A 26190-nucleotide genomic window follows, 5' to 3' on the forward strand; every position below is an offset into this window, starting at 1 on the left:
ATGCTGTGGTGCAATCTCAGCTCACTGTAACCTCTGCCTCCTGGATTCAAGCAATTCTCATGCCTCAGCCTCCTGAGTAGTTGGGATTATAGTGCATGCACCACCATACCTGGCTAACATTTTTTTTTTTTTTTTGTATTTTAAGTAGAGACGGGGTTTGGCCATGTTGGCCAGGCTGGTCTCAAACTCCTGACTTCAAGTGATCCACCCACCTCGGCCTCTAAAAGTGCTGGGATTACAGGTGTGAGCCACTGCACCCAGCCACCCACGACACTTTATAATGAGAAAGATTGACAATTTCCTCTTGAAAAACCAAATAGATTAGAAAACTAATAGAAATGATAACACAGTATAAAACAGATAGTAAAAAGATACAATGTGAGGAATATACAAGAAAGATATTTAAAACAGACTGTTAAAAATCATAAGTAAATCATATTAGTTAAAACAGTATATTAAAAGTAGGGGAAAATCAATCACTTCAGCTAAAAGGTTATCTCTCCAAGAAGACTGAGTGACTGTGTCCCAGGGCCCAATCCCCAACCCTCACACTTGCAGCAGGCATAAAAGGGGAAGGACCTTCAGACAAAGGCACCTTTCCACCTTCAAGCTGCATTCCACAGAGGTTCCTAGATTTCTTGAGGTCATTTTCAAGGCAGAGAGATGTCCTAACTAGAGCTTTAGCTTGGCCCTGATTTTTTTGTTTGCTTATTGTTTACCCTTGGGGACAACAGCAAGTACAAAATCTGATTCCAGTTTTTCCCAGCTCAAAACCTTCACACACGCTTTCACTTGTTCCCGAATCAACACCTCACAGGCCTTGCTTTGGCAAAGGGCTCCTGATCCCAGCTTCCTGGCATCTGCCTCCTTTCCTCCCCCCATTACCACCACCTGTCTCAGTGCACTCCCAGGATGGGAGCGGACATGGACTGTATTTCTCAGTCTACACTGCACATTTCCTAGGCAGAGAGTAGGGCCGTCTTGGTCTTTGATGGAAGAACAGATCTAGCTCCACCCTGACATGTAAACTGGATTTCCTGATATCTCCTTAAACAGGCCTTCAGTAGCCAGGTGGTCATGTCGAGCCCGAGTGTCGGTGTATCTTAAGTTTGTCTGGGCCTCTGTTTCCTTAACTCTAAAGTGAAGAGTTAGAACACAGATTGTATTTAAACACCCTGGTTGGGAGCTGCAGTGCCCTGAATTCCTCCTCTTACTCCACCCCCTCAATATTGACACACAGCCGACACTCAATAAAAGTTTGTTGAATTGACAAAAATAAATTTGTGGCTTCTTGCCCAGTACTTGGCACTTAGAGGCCCTCAATAAATGACTATCGAGTTTATGTTTCATCTCCCCAGCACATTTGTGACATTCTCGAGGGCGGGAACCATGTACTCAATAGGGCCCTGATGATAGAAAAGGAAATCAGCTTGGTCCCTGTTCTCAAGAAGTTCACAGTTTAGTGTGGGAGACTAAGACAACAACTCGCCGATTCAACAGATATTTTTCCAACGTCCTTATGTATTGGGTGGAAAAGGTGAGGCAAGAGCTGCATTTCCCAGACTCCTGAACGGGTTGCGAGATGATTGACTCCTGAGGGACACCGTCTCACCTTTTCATTGGTTGTCGCTGGCCCTGTCGTCTATCACCCAACCAACCCCGAACACCTCTTGTAAGCCCCACCTCCGGGTCAGCCAATTAGAGGTGCCGGGGGCCAGGGCGCTGCTGGGTCACTGACGCGGTTTCGATTCCAGTGAAAAATGCTCGGGTTCGGACTGTCCCGTGACAGGCGGTGCGAGCAGGCCAGGCCCTCGCCCGCCGAGCCCTAGGACCGCTGCCGCCGACTGCCATGGAAGACGAGCAGCCCGACAGCTTAGAGGGCTGGGTGCCTGTCCGGGAGGGCCTCTTCGCCGAGCCCGAGAGGCACCGGCTGCGCTTCCTGGTGGCTTGGAACGAAGCGGAGGGCAAGTTCGCTGTGACTTGTCACGACCGCACCGCGCAGCAGCGACGGCGGCGCGAGGGGGCCCGGCTGGGGCCCGAGCCCGAGCCCAAGCCCGAGGCAGCCGTGTCCCCGCCCAGCTGGGCAGGCCTGCTCTCGGCCGCAGGGCTCCGCGGCGCGCACCGGCAGCTGGCGGCGCTGTGGCCGCCTCTGGAGCGCTGCTTCCCGCGGCTGCCGCCGGAGCTGGATGTGGGCGGCGGCGGCGGGGCCTGGGGTCTGGGGCTCGGGCTGTGGGCTTTGCTGTGGCCGGCGCGCGCGGACCCCGGCGAGGCGGCGCTGCAGGAGCTGTGCGGGCAGCTGGAGCGCTACCTGGGCGCGGCGGCCGACGGCTGCGGCGGCGCCACAGTGCGCGACGCGCTCTTCCCGGCTGAGGGCGGCGCGGCCGACTGCGAGAGCCCGTGCGAGTTCCGGGAGCGGGCCTTGCGCGCGCGGTGGGTCGAGGTGGACGCGCGGCTGCGCCAGGTAAGAGAGGCCGGGCCGCCGGCGTTCGTCCCCGCTTCCATGGCCTGGGACCCTGTGGGAGGCTCCCCCGGCGCCGAGAGCCCTGGCTGACGGCTGACGGGGAGGAGCCGGCGGGCGGAGAAGGCCGTGGGCTCCCCGGTGCCCTCACCTGCGCGGGACCGCTGCGGGAAACCGGCGGTAGCTCCGGGAGGGCCTGCAGAGAGGACAAGCGAAGTTAGAGCCTAGTGTACTTGCAGCTGGGAGCTGGGCTAGGCCCCCAACCTTTGCCCTGAAGATGCTGGCAGAGCAGGATGTTGCAACGGGAAATGCCAGAAATATGCAAGCAAAACTGAAAACAACCCATCCATGTAGGAAAGAATAACACGGACTAAATGTAAGCAATTCTAAGTCTGTGTATGAGGGAACGTCGCGAATGGGATAGAAGAAATGGCTTTTAGGAGATAGAGTGTTTTGTTTTAAGTAATATATACTTAGTCAAATGGAAAGCCAGCAGAAAGTGAACTTTATTCATCAGTTTGGAATAACCGCATTAGTGCCCTTTTAAGCTTGAAAGAGGTAGTTTGAGAGAGAGTAATTATTTGAGTGGTAAACCTACTGAACCTAAGGGGATGGGGAAGTACAAGTTCATAGAAGGGTTTAGGAGAAAATATGCCTTCTAAATCCACACTCACAGTTTACTAAGGAGAGTCAGGCTGGAGTCTCGGCTCACTGCTGTTATTAACCTGAATGGTTTTTTTCTGTGCATTCTTTTGAGGAAGGGGAGGTGAAGAGAAGAATTCAGCCTAAGCTAAATATAGAATAAGCTTTCTAAATTAAAATGATTTTATAAAAGGAGCTCGTTAGTGGGGTCATTTTTGTACTGTGGGTTTTATGTGTAAATATCTACACACCCACTTCTCATGTGTTGATTTCACTTTATGAGGAAGCCACAGGGGAGTTTCAGGCCAGTCAGCGTTTGATCTTCAACTTTATCATTTTCACCTTAGGATATGAGGTGAAAAATGGTATCATTTTGAATCAGACTTGTTTTTTACCCACTCGGTTTCTCACAGAGATAGGTGGTTTCTCCTTAAAATCGAACATTTATATGATGTATTTTACTGTAGTTACTATCAGAAAAGTTATAGTTTTCCCAAATTTAAGTTCACTCTGGGGTACTATAGCATGAATGTAGTTCATACTGTTGAGCTAGCTGTTCACATTAGTGTAGTTCACGTATTTATTTGGAACTTAAAAATGAGGGGTTGGGAGGGGAAGAAGCTTCAATTCAAAACATGTCCAAATATATAATTTTAATATTTATATTTAGAATAGAAAAGCAATTGATTCTAGAATTAGATCAATTGCTAGTATTGCTAGGATATATAAAATGAAGCTGAATGTTTTAACTCTGAAAGTTTTCTGAGTAGTCTAAGAAATAAGGCTGAAATGCATCACTTGCCTTAAGTTTACTTTTGCGTGTGTCTTAATTTTGTGCAGCGAGGCTTTCACTTAAAAAAAAATAATAATAATATTATTACCTGGATAAAAAACTACAGCTGAAAGTAGATCACTTTCTCCTTAAGCAGAAGGATGGAAATAGAAGAATTTAAGAATGTATTAGTTGAAAAAAATCTATATTATTTGATTTTATTTCTCTTCTTGCGGGAGTAAAATAATTTCCTACCAAGTGAGTCCACCTAGATTATACACTGTTCAGTTTATTTTCTGCCTTGCCCCAGAAGCTGTAACCAGCAGAGACTGGAACCACAGTTGAGGCTCTGTAAATGAGTTCACTGCTAAGGGCTTACTGGGACTATTAACCTGGGACATGAAGAGAATCAACATGCTGAAGTGCTTGGAGACAGCTCTGTAATATTTTATGAGTTCTTTTTTTATTTAAGACGGAGTCTTGCACTGTCACCCAGGTTGGAGTGCAGTGGCGCCATCTTGGCTCACTGCAAGCTCCACTTCCCGGGTTCATGCTGTTCTCCTGCCTCAGCCTCCCAAGTAGCTGGGACTACAGGTGCCCGCCACCACACCCGGCTAATTTTTTGTATTTTTAGTATAGACAGGGTTTCATTGTGTTAGCCAGGATGGTCTCGATCTCCTGACCTCATGATCTGCCTGCCTTGGCCTCCCAAAGTGCTGGTATTACAGGCGTGAGCCACCAGCCGTGGCCCTTAATGAGCTTTTAAAAAGGAATACAGCCTCACAAAACCTTTACAGTCAGAAAAGTCAAATGAAAAAGTATCCACAACCTCAAACCTTCTTTTGGGTCCTTTCCGCTGCATACTTAGCGCATAGTTGAGGTTAAGTTTTGCACTCTGCCTCTCCATTTAATATTATAAAAGTCTCCTTTTTTTTTTTTTTGAAATGGAGTTTCGTTCTTGTTGCCCAAGCTGGAGTGTAATGGTGCTATCTCCGCTCACCTCAACCTCTGCCTCCCAGGTTCAAGCGATTCTCCTGCCTCAGCCTCCTCAGTAGCTCGGATTACAGGCGTGTGCCACCACGCCCAGCTAATTCTGTATTTTTAGTACAGACGGGGTTTCTCCATGTTAGTCAGTCTGGTCTTGAAGTCCTGACCTCAAGTGATCCACCTGCCTCAGCCTTCCAAAGTGCTGGGATTACAGGCGTGAGCCACTGTGCCTGGCCAAAAGTCTCCATATTATTGAACAGTCTTCAGAAGCACAGTGCTGAATGACTACAGTAATAATATTCTGCCATGGATATATCATACTTTACTTAACCATTCTTGTTTTATTGGGCATTTTTGATGGAGGATGATAACATTTTCCTATTTAATCAATATTTAAAATTGATGTATTAAAAGTTGAGAACATGAAGGTTTCTTTTGTTTAGTTTAGTTTGTTGGGTATGTATTAAATATACTGTCCTGATTCGAGCTTTATTCACATTTGCTTTCTAGGTTATTCAAGGACACGGAAAAGCCGACACCATGGTAGCATTAATGAAATTGTACCAAGAGGAAGATGAAGCATACCAGGAATTAGTTACTGTGGCAACCATCTTCTTCCAGTACTTATTGCAGCCATTTAGGGCTATGCGAGAAGTTGCAACTTTATGTAAGCTTGATATTTTGGTATGTTGTTTTAAAAATTTTTATTTTATCAGATTCACATTTGTCATATATTATTTCTTTATTTATACTTAATGTTCAGTCTCTTTTTGTTTGGATTTGCCCTTATGTTTATTTATTTACTTATTTATTGATAGAGATGAGGTTTTGCCATGTTTCTCAGGTTGGTTTCGAACTCCTGAGCTCAAGCAGTCTGCCCACCTCGGCCTCCCAAAGCATAGCATTACAGGCGTAAGCCACTATGCCTAGTTCACCCTTATGTTTAAATGTTGAATTTATATTTAACATTGATAGAAAATGAAGACATTTACGTTGGTCATCTTAATAGCTTAAGATTCCTACAGATTTGAAAGAGTTAAATGTTTTTTCTGGCAATTAATTTTTTTATTTTTTTGAGACAGGGTCTCCCTTTGTCAGCCAGGCTGGAGTGCAGTGGCATGATATTGGCTCACTGCAACCTCCTCTAGGTTAAAGCAGCTCTTCTGCCTCAGCATCCTGAGTAGTTGGGATTACAGATGTGCACCACCATGCCCAGCTAACTTCTTTTGTATTTTTAGTAGAGATGGGGTTTCACCATGTTGGCCAGGCTGGTCTTGAACTCCTGATCTCAAGCGAGCCACCCGTCTCAGCCTCCCAAAGTGCTGGGATTACAAGCATGAGCCACTGAGGCCGGCCTGATGAATTGTTTTTGATGTGATGTTTATTTGCTTCAGCTTGTTTTCCTCTAAGGACTCATGCAGATTTCTTAAAATAGGATGAAAATTTAAATAGCAGGACCCTAGATTGTAATTCAGTAACTTAAATTTTAGTAAATGCTGTTATCGCTCTTGCTTCATTGAGCCATCAGACAACCTTGTGACGCCATTCAGAAAAGGCATTCTTATTCCAGTGTTACAAATGAATCTAGAGTCCAGAGGAGTTAAATAGCTTGCCTTGGGTCTCAACAATGAGAATCAGAAGACACCTACGAAGTCTCTTGATTTCTGCCCCCTGCACTGGGCCATCTTTCCACATATAATCTCATGACCCCTGCCAGATGATTGTACTATAAAAATAGTATCACATTTAGATGAAACTCATGCCACTCTAACCTGTGGATAAAGTTGTTCTGTTCATTATTTGAAAGTCTGTTATTTGGAGAGTCTACTTCTTGCATATATTTTTCCTTTTTTCTTTTTTGAGATGGAGTTTTGCTCTTATTGCCCAGGCTGGAGTGCAATGGTGCAATATTGGCTTACCTCAACCTCTGCCTCCTGGATTCAAGTGATTCTCTTGCCTCAGCCTTCCAAGTAGCTGGGATTACAGGCGTGTGCCACCATGCCTGGCTAATTTTATATTTTTTTAGTAGAGACGGGGTTTCTTCATGTTGGTCAGGCTGGTCTCGAACTCCCGACCTCAGGTGATCTGCCTACCTCGGGCTCCCAAAGTGCCGGGATTACAGGCGTGAGCCACCGTACCCTGTCTATATTTTTCCTTTCTTTAAGTAACAGCTGTTTTAAGATATCATTCACAGATTAAAGATGTATAATTCAGTGATTTTTAGTATATTCAAAGTTGTGCAATGATCATTACTATGTAATTTCAGGACATTTTCACCTCCAAAAGAAACCCTGTACCCATTAGTCACTCCGAACCCTGGGCAACCACCAATCTACTTTCTGTCTCTGTGGATTTCCCTACTCTGGACATAGCAACAGCATTATTCAATATGTGGTCCTTTGACTTATCTCAATGTTTTCAAGGCTAATCCATGTTGTAGCAAATATCAGGATTTCATTTCTTTTTATTGCTGAGTAATATTCATTGTGTGACTATATCGCATTTTATTCATCAGTTGATGGACATTTGGGTTGTTTCCACTTTTTGGCTACTATGAATAATTCTGCTGTGAATGTTTGTGTGTAAGTTTCTGTGTAGACATATGTTTTCATAGCTCTTGTGTACATACTGAGGAGTAAGATTGCTGGGTCCTATCATTACTCAATGTTTAACCTTTTGAAAGACTGCCAGATGGTTTTCCAAAGTGGTTGCATCGTTTTATATTCCCAAAAGCAGTAAATGAGGGTTCCAATTTGTCCACATCATCACCAACACTTGTTATTGTGTGTCTCTTTGGTTACAGCCATCCTAGTGGGTGTGAAGTGGTATCTTGTTATGGCTTTGATTTGTAATTCCTTGTCGGCTAACTTGTACATATTTCTTATGCTTTGTAGAAGAGAAATTGCAAGTTGGATGACATAGCAGCACATGTCTTACTTCAGGCTGTTATAACAAAGTACCACAGATTAGTGGCTTATAAACAACAAAACTTTTTTTCTCACAGTTCTGGAGGCTGGATAGTCTAAGATCAAGGTGCTGGCAGATCCAATGTCTTGTGAAGGCCAGTTTTTTAATTTGTAGAGGACTGTCTTGCTGTGTCTTCATATGGTGAAGAGCAGAGAGAGAGAGATCCTATGTCTCCTCTTCTTTTTATAAGGGCATTAATCCCATTCTTGAGGGCTCCACCTCATGACCTAATTACCTCCCAAAGGCCCCATCTTCAAATACCATCACACTGGAGATTTAGACTTCAACATACGCATTTTGGGGGGACCCAAACATTCAGACCAATACTAGTATGTTATAAGCATGAATATACAGATATTTTCTTTTAGGTGATTATATTACATATCCCTAAAAGAAATGATAACAACAGCTAACACTTAAGTGCTCTGTTCCAGGCCCTACATTGTGTGCTTGATAACACAGATCACTTATTTAAACAATTGTGTATTATTATTACTAGAGAGAAGCATAATTTGACAACATTCCTCTCTAGAAAAAGTTATTCTAGGCATGTGAAGTGAAAGTAGGCTTTTTTTTCCCTTTATGCCCCAGAGTGTCCTTTTGTCTTCAGGCGGTGCTCAACTTAGAACCTTATTCATACACAGTAAGGGACTGCTGAATGAATGAAAATTTAATTGACTGAGTAGTAGTATAGTTAATCCATGTGACCAATTTCCTTTCAATTTCCTAATGGCTCTACATAACTATTAGCTGTTACTAAGACAGTTTTCCCTTCGTCTGTAGAAGTCCTTGGATGAGGATGACCTAGGTCCTAGAAGGGTGGTTGCCCTGGAGAAAGAAGCTGAAGAATGGACCAGACGGGCTGAAGAAGCTGTTGTCTCTATTCAAGATATCACAGTGAATTATTTTAAGGAGACAGTAAAAGCATTAGCAGGTGATAATTTAAAAAATGCTATACAAAGATACATGTAATTGATTGTCATTTTATTCACATACCATTTGAGTCCCTCTTACTCACTAGGCACTATGTTTTCTCGGTGCCGAGAATTCAGTGTCAAGCATTGAGAGACATTGTACAGTCTGGTGAAGGGAGAGAAATCTTAATTATTCATTGAAGCACATGGAAAATGGCAGTGACAATAAATGGCACAAAGAAGAGAGACATGCGGCTCTGAGGGTCTGTGAGAGAGAAATTGGGCTTGATCAGGGTGGTGGTCACTGAAGGCCTCTGAGTAGTGGCGCTTGTCCCAGTATCTGAAGGGTAAATGGAAGTTGAGAGAAAAAAAAAAGTGAGGAGTATTCCAGGCAAAAGGAATAGCACTGGCAAATGTCCCCTGGCGTGAGGGAAGTTGGCAAGTAGGAGCTTAAAGAAAACCTGCGGGGCTAGATCACAAAGAGTGTAGGACAATGTGGTGTGAGGGAAAATGCTGGCAAGACAGGTGGGGTCAGACCATGCAGGGGCTTGTGGGCTGAGTGAAGGACTTTTTTTTAGTCTTAAATAATTGTTGATAAAAACACCAAATAGGAAACAACTTAATGTCTATCAGTTTGTTAAGTTTTGGTACATTCATAAAACAGAAAACTGTGTAGCTGTTAAGCATGATTCTTGATTTTTTTTATGAGTGGCAAGAGTTTCTGATATATTGTGCAGAATCAACAAGATATAAAGCAGAATGATGATCCTAGTTTTTTGGTCAAACTATCCATATGAGCCTGTCTGTCTAGCTAGACATAGAAACAATATGGAAGCAAGTGTGCCAAAATATAAGAAGCAGTTGCCTCAACTAGGTGAGATCATGACTTACTGTCTTTTTAAAAATGGAATGCCTAAAATTTTATATCAATGGCCATGTATTATTTTTATAATAATAAAAAAGTTAATAAAACAGAATTTCTTTTAAAAAGGATGTTCTGCTGATAGAATGGAGGCAATAAAGAAAGGATTAGTTAGTGATAAATGTTTCCCTTTTTAATGAGGTGTAATTATATTTTATTTTTATAATCCAACAGTAATGCGGAAAGAAATGGAACAGGATGCGAAGAGATTTGGCCAGGCTGCCTGGGCCACAGCAGTTCCCAGGTTGGAAAAACTTAGGCTAATGCTAGCTCGAGAGACTCTGCAACTCATGAGAGCGAAAGAGTTGTGTTTAAATCACAAAAGAGCTGAAATTCAGGGAAAGGTAAGACAAAGATAAATGTAACTTTGTTTTAAAAATACACTTTTATTTTTTAAAAATTTTATATAAATAAAGGATACAAGTGCAGTTTTGTTCCATGGATATATTGTGTGTGGTGAAGTTTGGGCTTTTAGTATAATCATCACCTGTATAATGTAATTGTACCCATTAAATATTTCTCGTCCCCCCTCCCACCCTCTTACTGTTCTGAGTCTCCAGTGTCTATTATTCCACACTGTCTGTGTATACACATTACTTAGCTCCCACTTATAAGTGAGACCATGTAGTAAAGGACACTTTTATTTTTAGATAGCACTTTTCTTTCCAGGCATCGTTAAAGAGCTTCTTTTCTTCACTTATTCCAACACCATCTTCTACGGAAGGTTAGACATAGTTTTCCTTTGGTTAAAATGTTTCAAAATACCATATTGTAGGATTCACTTTATAGTAACACCGAGCTCAGTATTGAAGTGGGTACTGTACTTGAAAATCAATCCAGCAATGTTTTCAGTACAACTTTAAAATAATCAAAGAGATACTTCACTGAAGGATCATAGTCACTTAAGTTTTTTCCTATGATCTTATGACTTTAAAGCAGAAAACACTGTAAACACCTGTCTTAGTTGGCTCAGACTGCTATAACAAGATTAACTATCACAGATTTGGTGGCTTAAACAACGGACATGTATTTCTCACAGTTCTGGAGGCAGGGAAGTCCAAGATCAAGGTGCCTGCAGATTCACTATCCAGTGAAGATCATCTTCCTGTCTGGTAGACAGCTGCCTTCTTAACTGAGTGCTCATATAGCCTTTCTTCTGTGTGTATGTTTAGAGAGAAAGAAAGTGATCCCTGTCTTTCTCTTCTAATAAGGGCACTAATCCCATGACGGGGGTGCTATCCTTTTGACATAATCTGAACTTAATCACTTCCAAAGGACCCACCTCCAAATAACATCACACTAGGAGTTAGAGTGTCAACATACGAAATTTGGGGGGACACCAATATGCAATACATAATAATACCTCATTGCCATTTATGTTTCTCAAAACCTAAATGTTTTCCTCTGTTTCAAGGATGGTATAAAGTATTTGCATCACTAGATGAAATGAGTTTCTTTCCTATTTGCTTTTTTATATTTAGTGCTGAACAAGGAATAGAAAATAGCTATAATGCTTCTAAAGTTTGTTTTTAATATACTAATTTATTTTAACTTATTTTTCTTTTTTCTATGAAAATAAGATGGAAGATCTTCCAGAACAAGAAAAAAATATAAATGTTGTAGATGAATTAGAAATACAATTTTATGAAATTCAGTTAGAACTATATGAAGTTAAATTTGAGATATTAAAAAATGAAGAAATACTGCTTACTACACAGTTGGACTCCCTTAAAAGACTTATAAAAGGTAAAATTTATATTTAAGTATATAGATTACAATGTTTAAATTATAAATTTAAGGAAATACCATATTATCAATTACTTTTTGTAAATTATAACATCTGCAAATTTCCTAAAGTTTTCCTTCAGTGGTTTATTATTCAAATAATATATTCATTGTTAACACATAGCAAAACAAAGAAAGAAAAATGATTATTACCCGAATCCCATCATCTAGACATGCTTAGTGGTTGGCTGGGCACAGTGGCTCATGCCTATAATCCCAGCACTTTGGGAGGCTGAGGTGGGCGGATCACTTGAGGTTAGGAGTTCAGACCAGTCTGGCCAACATGGTGAAACCCCGTCTCTACTAAAAATACAAAAATACTAAACCCTGTCTCCACTAAAAATACAAAGTCTGGTGTGGTGGCACGTGCCTGTAATCCCAGCTACTTGGGAGGCTGAGGCAGGAGAATGGCTTGAACCTGGGAGGCGGAAGTTTCAGTGAGCCAAGATTGTGCCACTCGACTCCAGCCTGGACGACAGAGCAAGACTCCATCTCAAAAAGGAAAAAAAAAAAAAGAGAGACACTTAGTGGTAACAATTTGCTCTATAACTTTGTAGATTTTAAAATATGCTGATATAGAAAAATATAAATTTTTAACCAAAACTAACCAAGTGCGTAACATCTTTTTAAAAAATTTTTAATTTTTATGGGTGCATAGTAGATATATATATTTATGGGTTGCATGAGATATTTTGACACAGGCATACAATGCATAATAGTCTTTTTCATTTAATACATAATAACTGTCTTTCTATTTCAGTGAATAATAAAAGTATCAATATTTTAATGGCTGCATAGTATTCTATTTTATGGATATACCATGATTTCCAAATTTCAGCTGTTTAGAACAGTAGTGTAGTGAACTTTCCTTTACCCATGTCTTTGAGTATAGGACAGATTATTTCCTTGGAATAAATTTCTAAGGATGGAGTTATTGAGTCAAGGGCAATGTATATTTTTCATTTTGATACATAACAATACCATAATCATCTGAGATACATTTTTCCTCACCTCTGTATTATTTTCTGATTTCCAAATTTCATACTACATAATGGCCCTCTAGATAGGTTGTACATTTAAAATGATGCTCCCAGGCTGGGTGTGCTCACGCCTGTAATCTCAGCACTTTGGGAGGCTGAGGGGGCAGATCACTTGAGGTCAGGAGTTCAAGACCAGCTTGGCCAACGTGGTGAAACCCTGTCTCTACTAAAAATACAAAAATTAGCTGGGCGTGATGGTGGACGCCTTTAATCCCAGCTACCTGGGAGGCTGAGACAGGAGAATTGCTTGAACCTGGGAGATGGAGATTGCAGGGAGCCGAGATGGCACCACTGCACTCCAGTCTGGGTGACAAAGTAAGACTCTGTCCCAAAAAAAAAAACAAAAGAGAAAAGAAGAAAGATGCTCCCATCAGCAGAATATGAGTGTGTATGTTTCCCAGACTCATGCCATTCTTTTGCATTTTTGTTTACTTGACAAAGGAAATGACAGTCTTCCAATTTTCGTTTATTATGAGTGAATATTGAACAAAATTTTGTATGTTTACGAGCCATTTGTATTTATTTTATGAAATGCCTATTCATAGTCTTTGTCTATTTTTCTTTGGAATATTTCCTTTCCACATTAGGAATAATATCCTCTATTTTCTGTCATATGTTGCAAATAATCTCTCCTTGTCATTTGCGTTTTCTTGCCTTTCAGAAATATTTAATTTTTATGAAGTCACATTTATCAATTTTTTTCCCCTGTGGCTTCTGCTTTTAGTATTTTGTCTGGCAGTATTCTCCTATCCCAAAATTATGTCAGTATATACTTATGTCTTCTTTTTGTATGTTTATGATGTTGCTTTTTAAAACATTTAATTCTTTAGTCCAGGTGGAATTTATTTTGATTGTGGTAGGAACTGAATCTTTCCCTCAAATTGTTAAGCAGTCCCAATCACTGATTTTAAAAACATTTTTCCTAAATGTTTAACATTTCTCAAGCTAAACATTAGATTGACTTTGGTCTGTTTCTGAGTTGTTCTCCTCCATTGGTTTGTGAGTGGCTCTGCTGCTGGCTCCATACTGTTCCCATGACTGTACCTTGGAAGCACATTTTAGGGTCTGGTAAGGCAAGTTAACCCCCCATTACTTCTCCACAAGTTTTCTGACTGTTTTCACTCCTTTATTCTTCCAGATGAAATTTAGAATCAAGTTCAAAACAAAAACTCGTTGGAATTTTGATTGTGATTTTGCTTAAAATTAGAGATTACTTTGGGGAGAATAGTGGTCTTTGCAATTTTGAATCTTCCTACCCAAGAACATGGTATGTCTCTCTCCATTTATTTAAATCTTTTTTCCTAAATTTCCTCCAAGTTTAATAAAGTTCTTCACATAGATCCTGAACTTTTAGTTTAATCCTGAGTATTCACAATTTTTTGCAGTAGTTTCAGGTTATAAGCGTTTTACATATTTAGGGAAAAAATTACATTAAAAAAAGAAGTTAACCTGGAAAGATGCATGCCAAATTGTTCATAATGTTTTTCCTCTAAGAATGACTCAGAAGGTTTGGGGAAGGAGCAAGAAAATTTCACTGTTTATTTTATGTACTTCTGGAGGGTTTGAATTTGTTACAGTAAGCGTGACTGTAAAAAAATCAGTATGTAATCAAGATTAAATATGACTAAGGCATCTTAATAATATATTACTGGTAGAATATAAGTTGCCTTTCTGGAGTGCAGTTTGGCAATGGGTATCAAGATCCTTTTATCTGCTAAGGAAATGATAAAAAGTGTACACAAAGATTTATACAGAGATGTTCGTCACAGTGAAATGAATAATAATGGAACATTGGAACAGCCTAACAACATGGATTGCTTAAATTAGAGAATACTATGCTGCCATTAAAATTTATCTTTAAAAAATTTTTTTTAATTTTTGGAGATGGAGTCTTGCTCTGTTGCCCAGGCTGGAGTGCAGTGGCACGATCTCGGCTCACTGCAACCTCTGCCTCCCAGGTTCATGCTGTTCCCCTGCCTCAGCCTCCCAGGTAGCTAGGATTATAGGCACACACCACTGTGCCCAACTAATTTTTGTATTTTTAGTAGAGACGGGGTTTTGCCATGTGGGCCAGGCTGGTCTTGAACTCCTGACCTCAGGTGTTCCGCCTGCCTTGGCCTCCCAAAGTGCTAGGATTACAGGCGTGAGCCACTGTACCTGGCCTAAAAATTTATTTCCATCCCATGGAAAATGTTCTTTTAGAACTCCATTGATATGTGTAGCTATATAAGTAGTATGTGTGTGTATGTGTGCATGTGTATATATGTATGTCTATATATACATGTATATATACATGCATACACTACTTACATGTATATACACACATGCTACTTACACACATGTATATAGTCATGTATATATACACGTATATTTTTTATATATGTTAATAGTGCTCAGTGGTGGGATTACAAGTGATCTTTATTTTCCTTACATTTAAAAAAATTCAGTGCATTTTTGAAAATAATAAAATGTGTTTTAAACAATCATTAATACATTTTTAGAGAAACAGAATGAAGTTGTCTATTACGATCCATGTGAAAGTCCAGAGGAACTTAAAGTCATTGACTGTGTGGTGGGGCTGCAGGATGATAAGAATTTGGAAGTGAAAGAACTCAGAAGGCAGTGCCAGCAGCTGGAGTCTAAACGGGGCAGGATCTGTGCCAAAAGAGCCTCTCTCCGGAGTAGAAAGGTAGATACGCTCAGAGCGGCTTTCTTTTATTTTCTCTTCCAGAAATTTATTCTTGTATGAAGGATAAAGAGGTACTGAAATAAGGTTTTTACCAACACAGTGATTACTTTTCTGTACTTATCCATGGCTTATGTACGTATGTACTTATCCATGACTATAGTTAAAATGCTTTTAAATGTTTTTCTTAAAAATATTTTTTTTCTCTTAGGATTTAAGCATTTAGCAAATCTCAGGGTTTTAATTTATTCATTCAACAACTATTTGTTGAATGCCCATTGCATACACAGACACTTTATTTTTATTTTTTTGAGACAGAGTCTTGCTCTGTCTCCCAGGCTGGAGTACAGAGGCATGATGTTGGCTCATTGCAACTTCTGCCTCCTAGGTTCAAGCGATTCTCGTGCCTTAGCCTGCCAAGTAGCTGGGTTTACAGGCACGTGCCACCACGACCAGCTAATTTTTGTATATTTTGTAGAGACAGGGTTTTGCCATGTTGGCTAGGCTGGTCTTGAACTCCTGACCTCAAGTGATCCGCCCACCTTGGCCTCCCAAAGTGCTGGGATTACAGGTGTGAGCCATCGCCGCTGGACCACAGGTACTTTAAAAACCACAATAGGTAGAAACTCAATTACTAATAACCAACTATAACAATTCTAAATATATTTTACTGTAAATTATTGAGTACACAAAACAATTACAGATAATATTCAGTTCACCTCAGACCTTATATTTGGTGATTTTTCCTTAATTTTTAAAAATCCATGAATACATAAAAAGATAACACTAAGAAATTTAATTTTTTTCCAGCAGAAAAGGAAGCTTCTATATATCATTTTTATATAGACTTTTATATGTATTTACTCATATTTACTATACTTTTCTCCTTTTTTTTTTTTTTTTTTTTTTTTTTTTGAGACAGACGGAGTCTCGCTCTGTCTCCCAGTCTAAAGTGCAGTGGCGCGATCTCGGCTCGCTGCAACCTCCGCCTCCCGGGTTCAAGCGAGCCTCCTGCCTCAGCCTCCCACGTAGCTGGGATTACAGGTGCCTGCCACCACATCCGGCTTTTTTTTTTTTTTTTTTTTTGAGATGGAGTCTCGCTCTGTCGCCAGGCTGGAGTGCAGTGGCGTGATCTCGGCTCACTGCAACCTCCGTCTCCAGAGTTCAAGCGATTCTCCTGCCTCAGCCCTAGAATAGCTAGGATTACAGGTGCACGTCACCACACCTGGCTAATTTTTCTATTTTTAATAGAGATGGGGTTTCACCATGTTGGCCAGGCTGGTCTTGAACTCCTGACTTCAGGTGATCCACCCGCCTCGGCCTCCCAAAGTGCTGGGATTACAGGTGTGAGCCACAGTGCCCGGCCATATTCGGCTAATTTTTTATTTTTAGTAGAGATGGGGTTTCACCATGTTGGTCAGACTGGTCTTGAATTCCTGACCTCAAGCAATCCACCTGCCTCAGCCTCCCAAAGTTCTGGGATTACAGGCGTGAGCCACTGTGCCTGGCCTACTATTCTAATTAGAATTAAGAAAACATGAAAATTGTGACTTTTGTAGCTTACAAAAATGTTAATTACTCTTCCATCTAAATACAAATAGTTAAAAAAAAACTTGGCTAGGTGCCGTGGTTCATGCCTGTAATCCCAGCACTTTGGGAGGCTGAGGTGGGAGAATCACTTAAGACCAGAAGTTTGAGACCAGGGACAATACAGTGAGACCTCATCTCTGTGGTGCGCACCTATAGTCCCAGCTACTCAAGAGGTTGAAGCAGGAAGATCGCTTGAGGCCAGGAGGTCGAGGCTTCAGTGAGCTATGATTGTACCACTGCACTTCAGCCGGGGTGACAGAACAAGACCCTGTCTCTAATAAAAAATAAAAATAAAAAACTTTGTTAGAAGAGTATATTCTTTATATGCTCATGTTTAAGAATTGTACTTCTGGATTTAGGAACTGTTATTCAGAGGATTTGAAGATATACAGGCATTTGCCCTTTGCTCCACATTTCAGAAAACCCATGAACCCAGGAGTCTCCTTTGGCACTTCCATGGTGCTGTGGATGAAGAGATGCCTCTACCTCCTTGGCAGTGTTTTATGTATATATATATATAATGCTCCTATGCCTTCTCTTATCCAGACTTGGAGCAGTAACCTTCACTCTAAAGATACAATCACTCCCCCACCCCATTTAGAGGAGCTCTTTCCACTGATTCTGGAAATGTTGGAATTGGAAAGCACTCGGTTAATAGAATGGTAGTTGAGGTGAGCTCTCAACTTGGGTTCAGATCACAGCTTGGCCACTTAGGTAGCCATGTGACCTTAGGCAAATTACTTAAATCTCTTTTGAGCTTACAGTTTTCTCATCTTTTAAAAGAGGATGATAGGCCGGCACGGCACCCATAATCCCAGCTACTTGGGAGGCTGAGGCAGGAGAATTGCTTGAACGTGGGAGGCAGAGGTTGCAGTGGGCTCAGATCGCACCATTGCACTCCAGCCTGGGCAGCAAGAGCGAAACTCAGTCTCAAAAAAAAAAAAAAAAGGACAATAGTGGTAATAATACAAATTTCATGCGAGGATAAAGTAGTATAAGGCATGAAAAGTACTTGGCATTGAGGCTAAAACCTACTCAGTAAGGGTTAGTATTATCTGTGAGTATTACTGTATTATTTTTTACATAGATTAAGGATCTTATGTACATATAGCCTATTATATATTGGTATAGTGAGTGGTTAAGCACAAGTGAAACACAGTTATAATTTTTTAGGTATTTGTAGGTTGCTCTGCTTTTGTAGGTACGCTTGGAAATGTAATTAGTATTTATAATGTTATGGGGAAATGTGTTTAAAACAATCACATTAAAACATTGTTGGGACACATCCCATTTAAGAGTGGGGGCTCCCTATATGTCCTCTCATGGGTTGGTGGATTATTTTTCATCTCTTAAAGCACTCTGCTGGGAACAAATTATTTCCACAAGCAGCCAGGCAACCCTCATCATAGACTGTGGAGGAGACAGTACCATTGGGCCACACCAGAACTGGACAGTGCTTTTTTCTTTTAACCTTTTATGCTATACCAGGGTAACATTAAAAACCATGTAGGTGATTTGTATTATTCCACCAGGATCAGTGCAAAGAAAATCATCGGCTCAGATTGCAACAGGCTGAAGAAAGCATAAGATACTCTCGTCAGCATCACAGTATTCAGATGGTGAGTCTCCTCTGAAGGAAAATGTTCTGTGTTTGTGTAGTGTGACATGTAGGCCTAGACTTGTGGAAACTGGAATTGCGCTGCCCTGGACCTGCAGCTGTCAGCCATTTGCCTCCAGGCCTGCAGCCTGGGCGCAGCTTTGGGGTGGTAGTGTTGGGGTACGAGACATTTTTTGTAATGTTGAGCAATTTAGAAATATACATTTGTTTAAATATAGAAAAGAGACAAGATAAAAGAAGAGGAGCAAAAGAAAAAAGAATGGATCAACCAAGAACGTCAAAAAACACTCCAACGATTGAGAGCATTTAAAGATGTAAGTTCTATAAAAAGTCACCTCATCTACACTTCTGGGGAAATAAATGAAGACCACCCTAAAAAAGAGGAAAGTATAAAGTATTAAGAACAGGTCATGCAGAACGTGAACATTTAAAAAAATACCATTATTTCTGGTATATCAGTAAAAAACAACAAAAATAGAATATCAGTGATTCAAAACCCAAGATATAAAATAATTACTGTTTTTGACATCACAACACGCTTGGGTTCCTGCTCTGCACTCCTGACTGAGTAGTCCTAACTGGCACTGGTGGTTTAGATTGGCAGGGAAAACTGAAAACTGTTCAACTCCCTTGATTTAGCTGGCATTTCCCCTCATTTGTAATAAACAGTTCTTTAAAATGTTATCCAGGCAGCATTGTGATATAAGTGTAGTGAAAGTGCCCTGTTAAAAGTAAAATGGGTTTTTTTTTTGATATCTACAACTTTCCTTTTTCTTTTTTTTTTTTTGAAGTATATACTTATGAGGATAATGTTATTTTTTATGCCCTCTGTTACAGGCCTACATTTGTATTTCCTCCACAAAATGATCCTGAGTCTGTAATTTTTTTCCTATTTCTTGACTTTATTATTAGAGATAAATTCCTTTAATTAAAAAAAGCTGCTATGAAGATTCAAAAAATAATTTTTAGCTTTTATTATTTTTAATTGACACATAATAACTGTACATATTTATGAAGTATAGTGTGATATTTTGATACAGGTATATAATGTGTAATGATCAAATCAGGGTAATTAGCATATCCATCACCTCAAACATTTATCTAAAGGTAAATAGGTTTTTTAAAACAATATAAGTAGGGAGTCAGGCACGGTGGCTCACGCCTGTAATCCTAGCACTTTGGGAGGCTGAGGCGGGCAGATTGCTTGAGGCTATGAGTTTGAGACCAGGCTGGGCAACGTGGTGAAACCCCATCTCTACTGAAAATACAAAAATTAGCTGGGCATGGTGGTGCATGCCTGTAGTCCCAGCTGCTTGGGAGGCTGACGCACAAGAATCACTTGAGCCTGGGAGGCGGAGGTTACAGTGAGCCGAACTTGCACCACTGCGCTCCAGCATGAACAACAGAGTGAGATTCTTCTGTCTCCAAAAAAAAAAAAAAAAAAAAAAAAAAGTAAATAGGGGCTTAATATCATTGAATTTACTGACTATAAAACATAGACCTGCCTTCATTCCCCAGCCCCATCACAAAGACCCAAGTTTGTTGTAGCCCCAGAAAAGGAAACAACCCACTTTGTCCCAGAAAAGATTCTGGAATAGGTATCTGATGCCTTTCATATACCCGGCACCATGCTAGGCACTTCACATTCACTCTCACTTAGTTCTTGAAACAACCTTGTGAGATAGTTTCATCACCACTTTACAAATGAGTTACCAAGGTTCAGAATAGTTGGTTACACAACTTAGTTCAAGGTTAAACAGCAGGAATTGAAGCCAGGTCTTACTCCAGGGCCACACAGGGCTTCTCAGCTTGGGCAACACATCCAGATCCTCTGGAGAGCTTCTTCTAAGTACTAAGGCCCAGCCCCACCCACAGAAATTCTGATGTGACTGCCCTGGATCGGGGCCTGGGTGTGAACTGCAGTGGAAAGCATGAATTGAAGGAGCTGCATGAATACTAGATAAATGCAGAGCCAGTGAGCTGGAGAGGAACTGGCTGGTCACCATCACCAAGAGAGTTTCGATGAACAGAATGGAGTCAGTGTAGAGGAAGGGATCCAAGGGCAGCCAGCCCGTCTCCTCAGCCCTCACTCAGATCAAGGAATTGTTTGGCAATACAGAATATTACTTTTTCATGTGTGGGTGATATGAAAATGAAATGACAGAATCAGGCCTCCTAAGCTCCCAACGACCAACAGGAACAGTTAGTTAAATGCTAACAAGTTCACCCAAAATTGCGATACATTACTGGTTTTCTAGTCCAAAAAAGCTCGTATGGAGGTATGCGCTTGCATGGGGTGACAGGAAAGTCTGTGTGGCTTAAATTTTGGGTAAAAGAATTTGAGAATTCAGTTTCCTTCAGCTTAATAAGCCACCTGTGTGACAAAAGCTTGTGGGCTTTTGGCATGTATGGACAGTGGCGTCCTGTGTAGAATAAGGGAGTTCTGTGTTTACCAAGAAGTGCCACCCTTAAAGGGGACATAGCCAATTTGAGCACATTTGGAAGGGAGGAAGTAGGAGAGGGAGAAAACTAGAAATAAAATCATGTGATACATGGTATCTGTTGAGATCAAGGAAGTTTTTTGAATATCTGAAGGGCTGTGTGAGGTAAAGGATTTAATTTATCGTGGGTGGACAGAATGCCTGTGCAGTATAAGGCAGAACTCAGCCAGGCGCCATGGCTCAAGTCTGTAATCCTAGCACTTTTGGAAGCTGAGGCAGGAGGATTGCTTGAACCCAGGAGTTTGAGACCAGCCTGGGCAACACAGTGAGACCCTGTCTCTACAAAAAAATAAAGGTAGAACTTAACAGTCCAGAGTCACAGTGACATGCTGCAGCCCGGATGCCACAGAAAGCATCTTTGGGTGGTTCAGGGAACCCCATCAGGCATGACCTGATCAGTTGGATGGAGATCAGTTGGGTGAGCACTGGCGTTTAGCCCTCTGGCCCAGTTTCTGGGATTTGAATTCTGCTGGCATGCTCTCTGACAGAAGGCTGCAGGACGGCAGCTGCATGGCTGTGTCTGCATCAGGGAGGTTTGGGGGCTTGTTGCCATGTTGCTATTTGTCCTGAAAGGAGCAGAATGTAAGGGAAATGGAAATACTCCATGAGTTTATCATGGATTGCATGGTGTGTGTGTGTTTGCATTAATAGGGTCATATTGAATGCATCCTTTGCCAGTTTCTTTAACTTAGGTTTTTGAGATATATTCATGTTAATATGTATAGAGCTAGTTCATTTTAATGAGTTCATGGTATTACATTTTATGTTTCATTGGCTAATCAGTGCCTTCTTTAGGGACCTCCTCTCAAGATTAGCTCTTTGTAGGGCTAGGTTTTTCTTTATCAAATGAATACCTGAAAGACCAGAACTTTTTCAATTTACATTTTCTTAATTATGAAATTAACTCTAAGCCTAAAAGTAAGAGAAAAGAAATATCCACAGGCTTTGTTATAGCTGCCACTTGGATGTCCACTGTGCTGGCATTTTTCATAGAACTTTTCTCATTTTTAATCATAATACATATTTTATATCTGGTTTTCACTGAACACTGTATCATCTGATTTTTTCAGATGTTTCAGGCGTTGTACTATTTCACTTTTTATGGCTTTTTTTTTTTGAGACAGAGTCTTGCTCTTTTGCCGGCTACTTAATATTTTGAATAGATTTGTCACACTTTTTTCAACTAATATCCTATAATTTGTATTTTAGCATTTCTAATTTTCCATACTAAAAATTGATGACTATTTTCCTCTATATGTATGCTTTCGTATCTTCATTTTACTACAGAGAAGGTAATACTTGATCAAAGGATATAAATGCTTATCTTTTAATCCATGAAAAATGGCTTTGGTAGCAAGGATGGCTGTACAAACAAGAAGGAGCCACTTTGTGAATTAGACCATCCATGCATAGAAACGCATGTGTTTATAGATTTCTAGAAAGTTTCAGCATTTTGATGGTTTGAACTTGTGGCAGATTCCTCACCATGGTTTTTCATTTTCAGAAACGCCTAGCTCAATCTGTCCGAAACACCTCTGGCTCAGAACCTGTGGCTCCAAACCTGCCAGGCGACCTTTCCCAGCAGACATGCTTGCCAGCTTCCCAGGCTGTGTCAGTAATTCACCCGTCCTCTAGGAAAACTAGAGGCGTTCCCCTATCGGAAGCTGGTAACGTGAAAAGCCCCAAGTGTCAAGACTGTCATGGAAATATCCCTGTCCAGGTTTTTGTTCCAGTTGGTGATCAAACACATTCCAAATCCAGTGAGGAACTGTCACTGCCACCACCTCCTCCTCCTCCTCCACCACCACCCCCACCCCTACCCCCACCGCCTCCTCTCCCTGCTCTGTCCTCATCCTCTCAAGCTGCAACTCATCAGAACTTAGGCTTCCGGGCTCCAGTGAAAGATGACCAGCCACTTCCTCTAGTGTGTGAATCACCTGCTGAGAGACCACGTGACTCCTTGGAAAGTTTTCCATGTCCAGGTAATCCACTGGAATTCTGTCCCTGCTCCCCCATGAGTTGTTAAGCTGTTGAAGCATTCTAGCTTCAGAAGCCATCATCTTCAAATCATAAATGTTAATTCAGTTTGAAGAAACCATCTCTATACATTTAATGATCACATGACTTGGGATTTCTGAGTTGGTTAAAGTATCAACCTATTTGAAGTTTCTTAAGACTTCAGTATGTATTTGATTTCTGCCATTGGAATACTTTTCAGTACGGTTTTAAACTATGCTTACTGTTGCATCTCTGAGTCCTTTACAGAATCCAGTTTTTGTATTTTAAGCAGAATACTGGTTGGAAATTACTGTAGAAGCATATTAGCCAGAATGTAGAAGGTTGTTCTTGCAGACTGACTGGCACACTGGGAACCCTTACTGTTGGAAGTCTTTCTAAAGTGTAATGGATCAGAAAGAAAAAGTGGGCCACTTGTCTTGGCAAGTGCAGTACACTGAATGCTCTTGACAATTTCTTTAATAGGGCTATAGTTCTCAGAATTCGAATTATGGCTTTAGACATTAAGTTTTGAGGAGAATGGCCTGAATCTGCCTAGACTTGGAGCCTATTGCTTTGGTGTGTGTGTGTGTGTGCACTTTAGAATAGCCTAACAAAATTTATGTAAATTTGTTTTTAAAAGTATGCTTAAGCACCTCCACCTAAACTGTGCAAGGTTACTGTATTAGGTGTTATGAATGATATAACAGTTCCAGACTGATTCTGGTTAATTGAGCAATCTGGCTATTCTGAGTTCAGAGCTTCACTGTACCTAGAACCAGGTACAAATGAAAATGTCCAAATACTAGGTGGAGACCCAATGGCCTGTTTCCATGGGGTTTGCAACAACTGTCCTGTGAATGAAAAGTAAAGAGTTTGCATGGCTGTGTCTAGATCAGACTTTGGAAGTGGGCAGATCTTTGTGGGGTGCCACATTCCCATCCCAGATTTAATGCACATGGTTTTGGGAAGTTCTGTTCAACTCACAAACACTGCTAAATCACAGGAAAGAAAAAGAAAGTGTGAATTTGCACCAGAGAATGCCCTTGATTGTGAAACCTGTCTCATTACCCCCAGAAGGAAATTGTAATAAGGAGGTATAGGTTTAAATCCAAAGCAAAATAGCCTTTTGTTAGCCACAGCATGGCCTTTCAATCCTGAACTAGAATTGATTATTAATCTTGAAGCCTTACCTGGAAGATCTCTAAATTAGTGGCCACAGGCAGGCCTGTCTCCAGTGGGCGATGAAAGATTTTACCCTCTCAGGGGTCTCCAGGTGCCAGAGTGAAAAATAGCTTCTCCTCACTAACGCCTTGAAGCTCTGATCTAATTTGTGTTTTGACAGCATTTCACATACTCAAAAATAATGTATGTAAGCTACCTCAGGGTAATGTAGGTGGAATTAAACACATTATATATAGAAAAATGTGCCAGTGCCACCCCTCCGGTGGCGGTTCATTGAGTTGCCGGTTGAAGTTTTATTTTAAGCCTTTTCATGTGTAGAAACCTACTCACTTCATTGTCATAGAATGAGTCATCACTGACTAATAGCCAAGACTGAAGTTAAATTGAGCAGGATAAAATTTTTAAAAAAAGATTTTTAGCTGGACAGGGTAATGAAGGAGATACAGCTTCAGAGGTATCCTTCAGAGGTCATGTACAGTGGGTGAGACTATTCCACCCCAGGCTTCCGTAACTCTCTTCAGGATGGGAGGGACAGATCACATTTGTCTTGAAAAACAGTAATTCTAACAAAAGTTGTGCATGCCTGTTCCTGTCAGTGGCTATGGATTTGAAGAAGTTAGCAGAAAGAAAGTGGTTAAGCTAAAACATGAGCTATTCAGCTATCCTGGATTCAACCAGGAGGCTTATTGTTAGCAGGTAATCAAGGCATTTGCTTAACGAAGTGATTGTTTGTTTAAGTCATGGTGTTAACTGATGTGAGATTTAACAATTTCATAGCAATAATGTTCTGGGAAGGGAATGTGTTTTCTTGATGGTACTAGCTCTGCTTACTCAATTTCAGGATCTATGGATGAAGTGTTGGCCTCCCTAAGGCATGGCAGAGCTCCTCTCCGGAAGGTGCAAGTGCCAACGATGCGCCCTCCCCACGCCTCAGTCAATGAGCACATTCTGGCTGCCATAAGGCAAGGGGTCAAACTGAAGAAAGTTCACCCTGATCTTGGCCAAAACCTCAGCAGCAAACCAACTAGCAACAGACGCACTAGTGACCTTGAGAGGAGCATCAAGGCCGCACTCCAGAGAATCAAGAGGGTGTCTGCTGGCTCTGAGGAGGACAGCGATGAGCAGGACCCTGGCCAGTGGGATGGTTAGGCTCAAGTTTGACAAAGGTACCTGCCACAGTAGGCTTGAATAAAGTGGGTGAGGCTAAGACCTATTGAAAAGCACACTAACAGGGTGCTGGTAGACGGGCCACATAACAGCCCAGAAGATCAGCAGGGTCTTGTGTGGGATGCTGCAGCTTTTTTTTTTTTTTCTTTTTGTTTTTTTGAGACAGTCTCGCTCTGTCGCCCAGGCTGGGGTGCAGTGGCGCGATCTCGGCTCACTGCCAGCTCCACCTCCCGAGTTCAAGCAATTCTCTGCCTCAGCCTCCTGAGTAGCTGGGATTACAGGCACGTGCCATCATGCCTGGCTAATTTTTGTATATTTAGTAGAGACAGGGTTTCACCACGTTGGCCAGGCTGGTCTTGAACTCCTGACATCGTGATCCACCTGCCTTGGCCTCCCAAAGTGTTGGGATTACAGACATGAGCCACCGTGCCTGGCCAATGCTGCAACTTTTGTGTGACGCAGTGACTCTTAAAACTGGGGAGGGAAGTAGAAATGAGAGTTGCACACACCAGCCCATAGGTGGGATGTCAAGACCCAATCGGAAGTGTCGGTGGCCTAAGAGAAGAGCACTTACTTCTCACCATGGGTGATCTAGAATTGTTCCCTGATTCTGAAAGAAGTTTACACTACTCTGGTAAGCAGCACTATTAGACTGCTGACTGTGGCCTCCTGTGTATATGGAATAGTGATTTCTCAGATTTATAGGTTTGAATGTGAATGTTATTTTATCAATAATCAGAATAAATTGCTTATATTCAGCAGTTATTTTAAATATTTAAATGAAATTTATTTTAGGCACCAAGCACTACATAAACTCATAATAAAGAACTATTTACAATGCATTAGCATCACTCATGGGGTAATGAAAACATACCTTAGCTGCTGTAAAAGCAAAGCCTTCCGTGCCTGGGTGGGCTTAAAGTTTTTAATAAGGTTTTAGCAAAACATTTGTTTAAGTGAA

General features: G+C 41.1%; 1 protein-coding gene across 1 annotated transcript; it reads left to right on the forward strand.

The window, feature by feature from the left end:
• On the forward strand, positions 1–26190 carry WHAMM (WASP homolog associated with actin, golgi membranes and microtubules). Its single transcript, XM_050796138.1, has 10 exons — positions 1–2461; positions 5370–5543; positions 8610–8760; positions 9837–10006; positions 11243–11408; positions 14989–15176; positions 18296–18382; positions 18600–18695; positions 22387–22864; positions 24904–26190. Exons 1-10 carry the CDS (start codon positions 1850–1852, stop codon positions 25209–25211), a joined length of 2430 nt encoding a protein of 809 aa, XP_050652095.1. The 5' UTR covers positions 1–1849; the 3' UTR covers positions 25212–26190.

Source organism: Macaca thibetana, chromosome 7 (genome assembly GCF_024542745.1).
Source record: "Macaca thibetana thibetana isolate TM-01 chromosome 7, ASM2454274v1, whole genome shotgun sequence".
NCBI classification, from domain to species: domain Eukaryota; kingdom Metazoa; phylum Chordata; class Mammalia; order Primates; family Cercopithecidae; genus Macaca; species Macaca thibetana.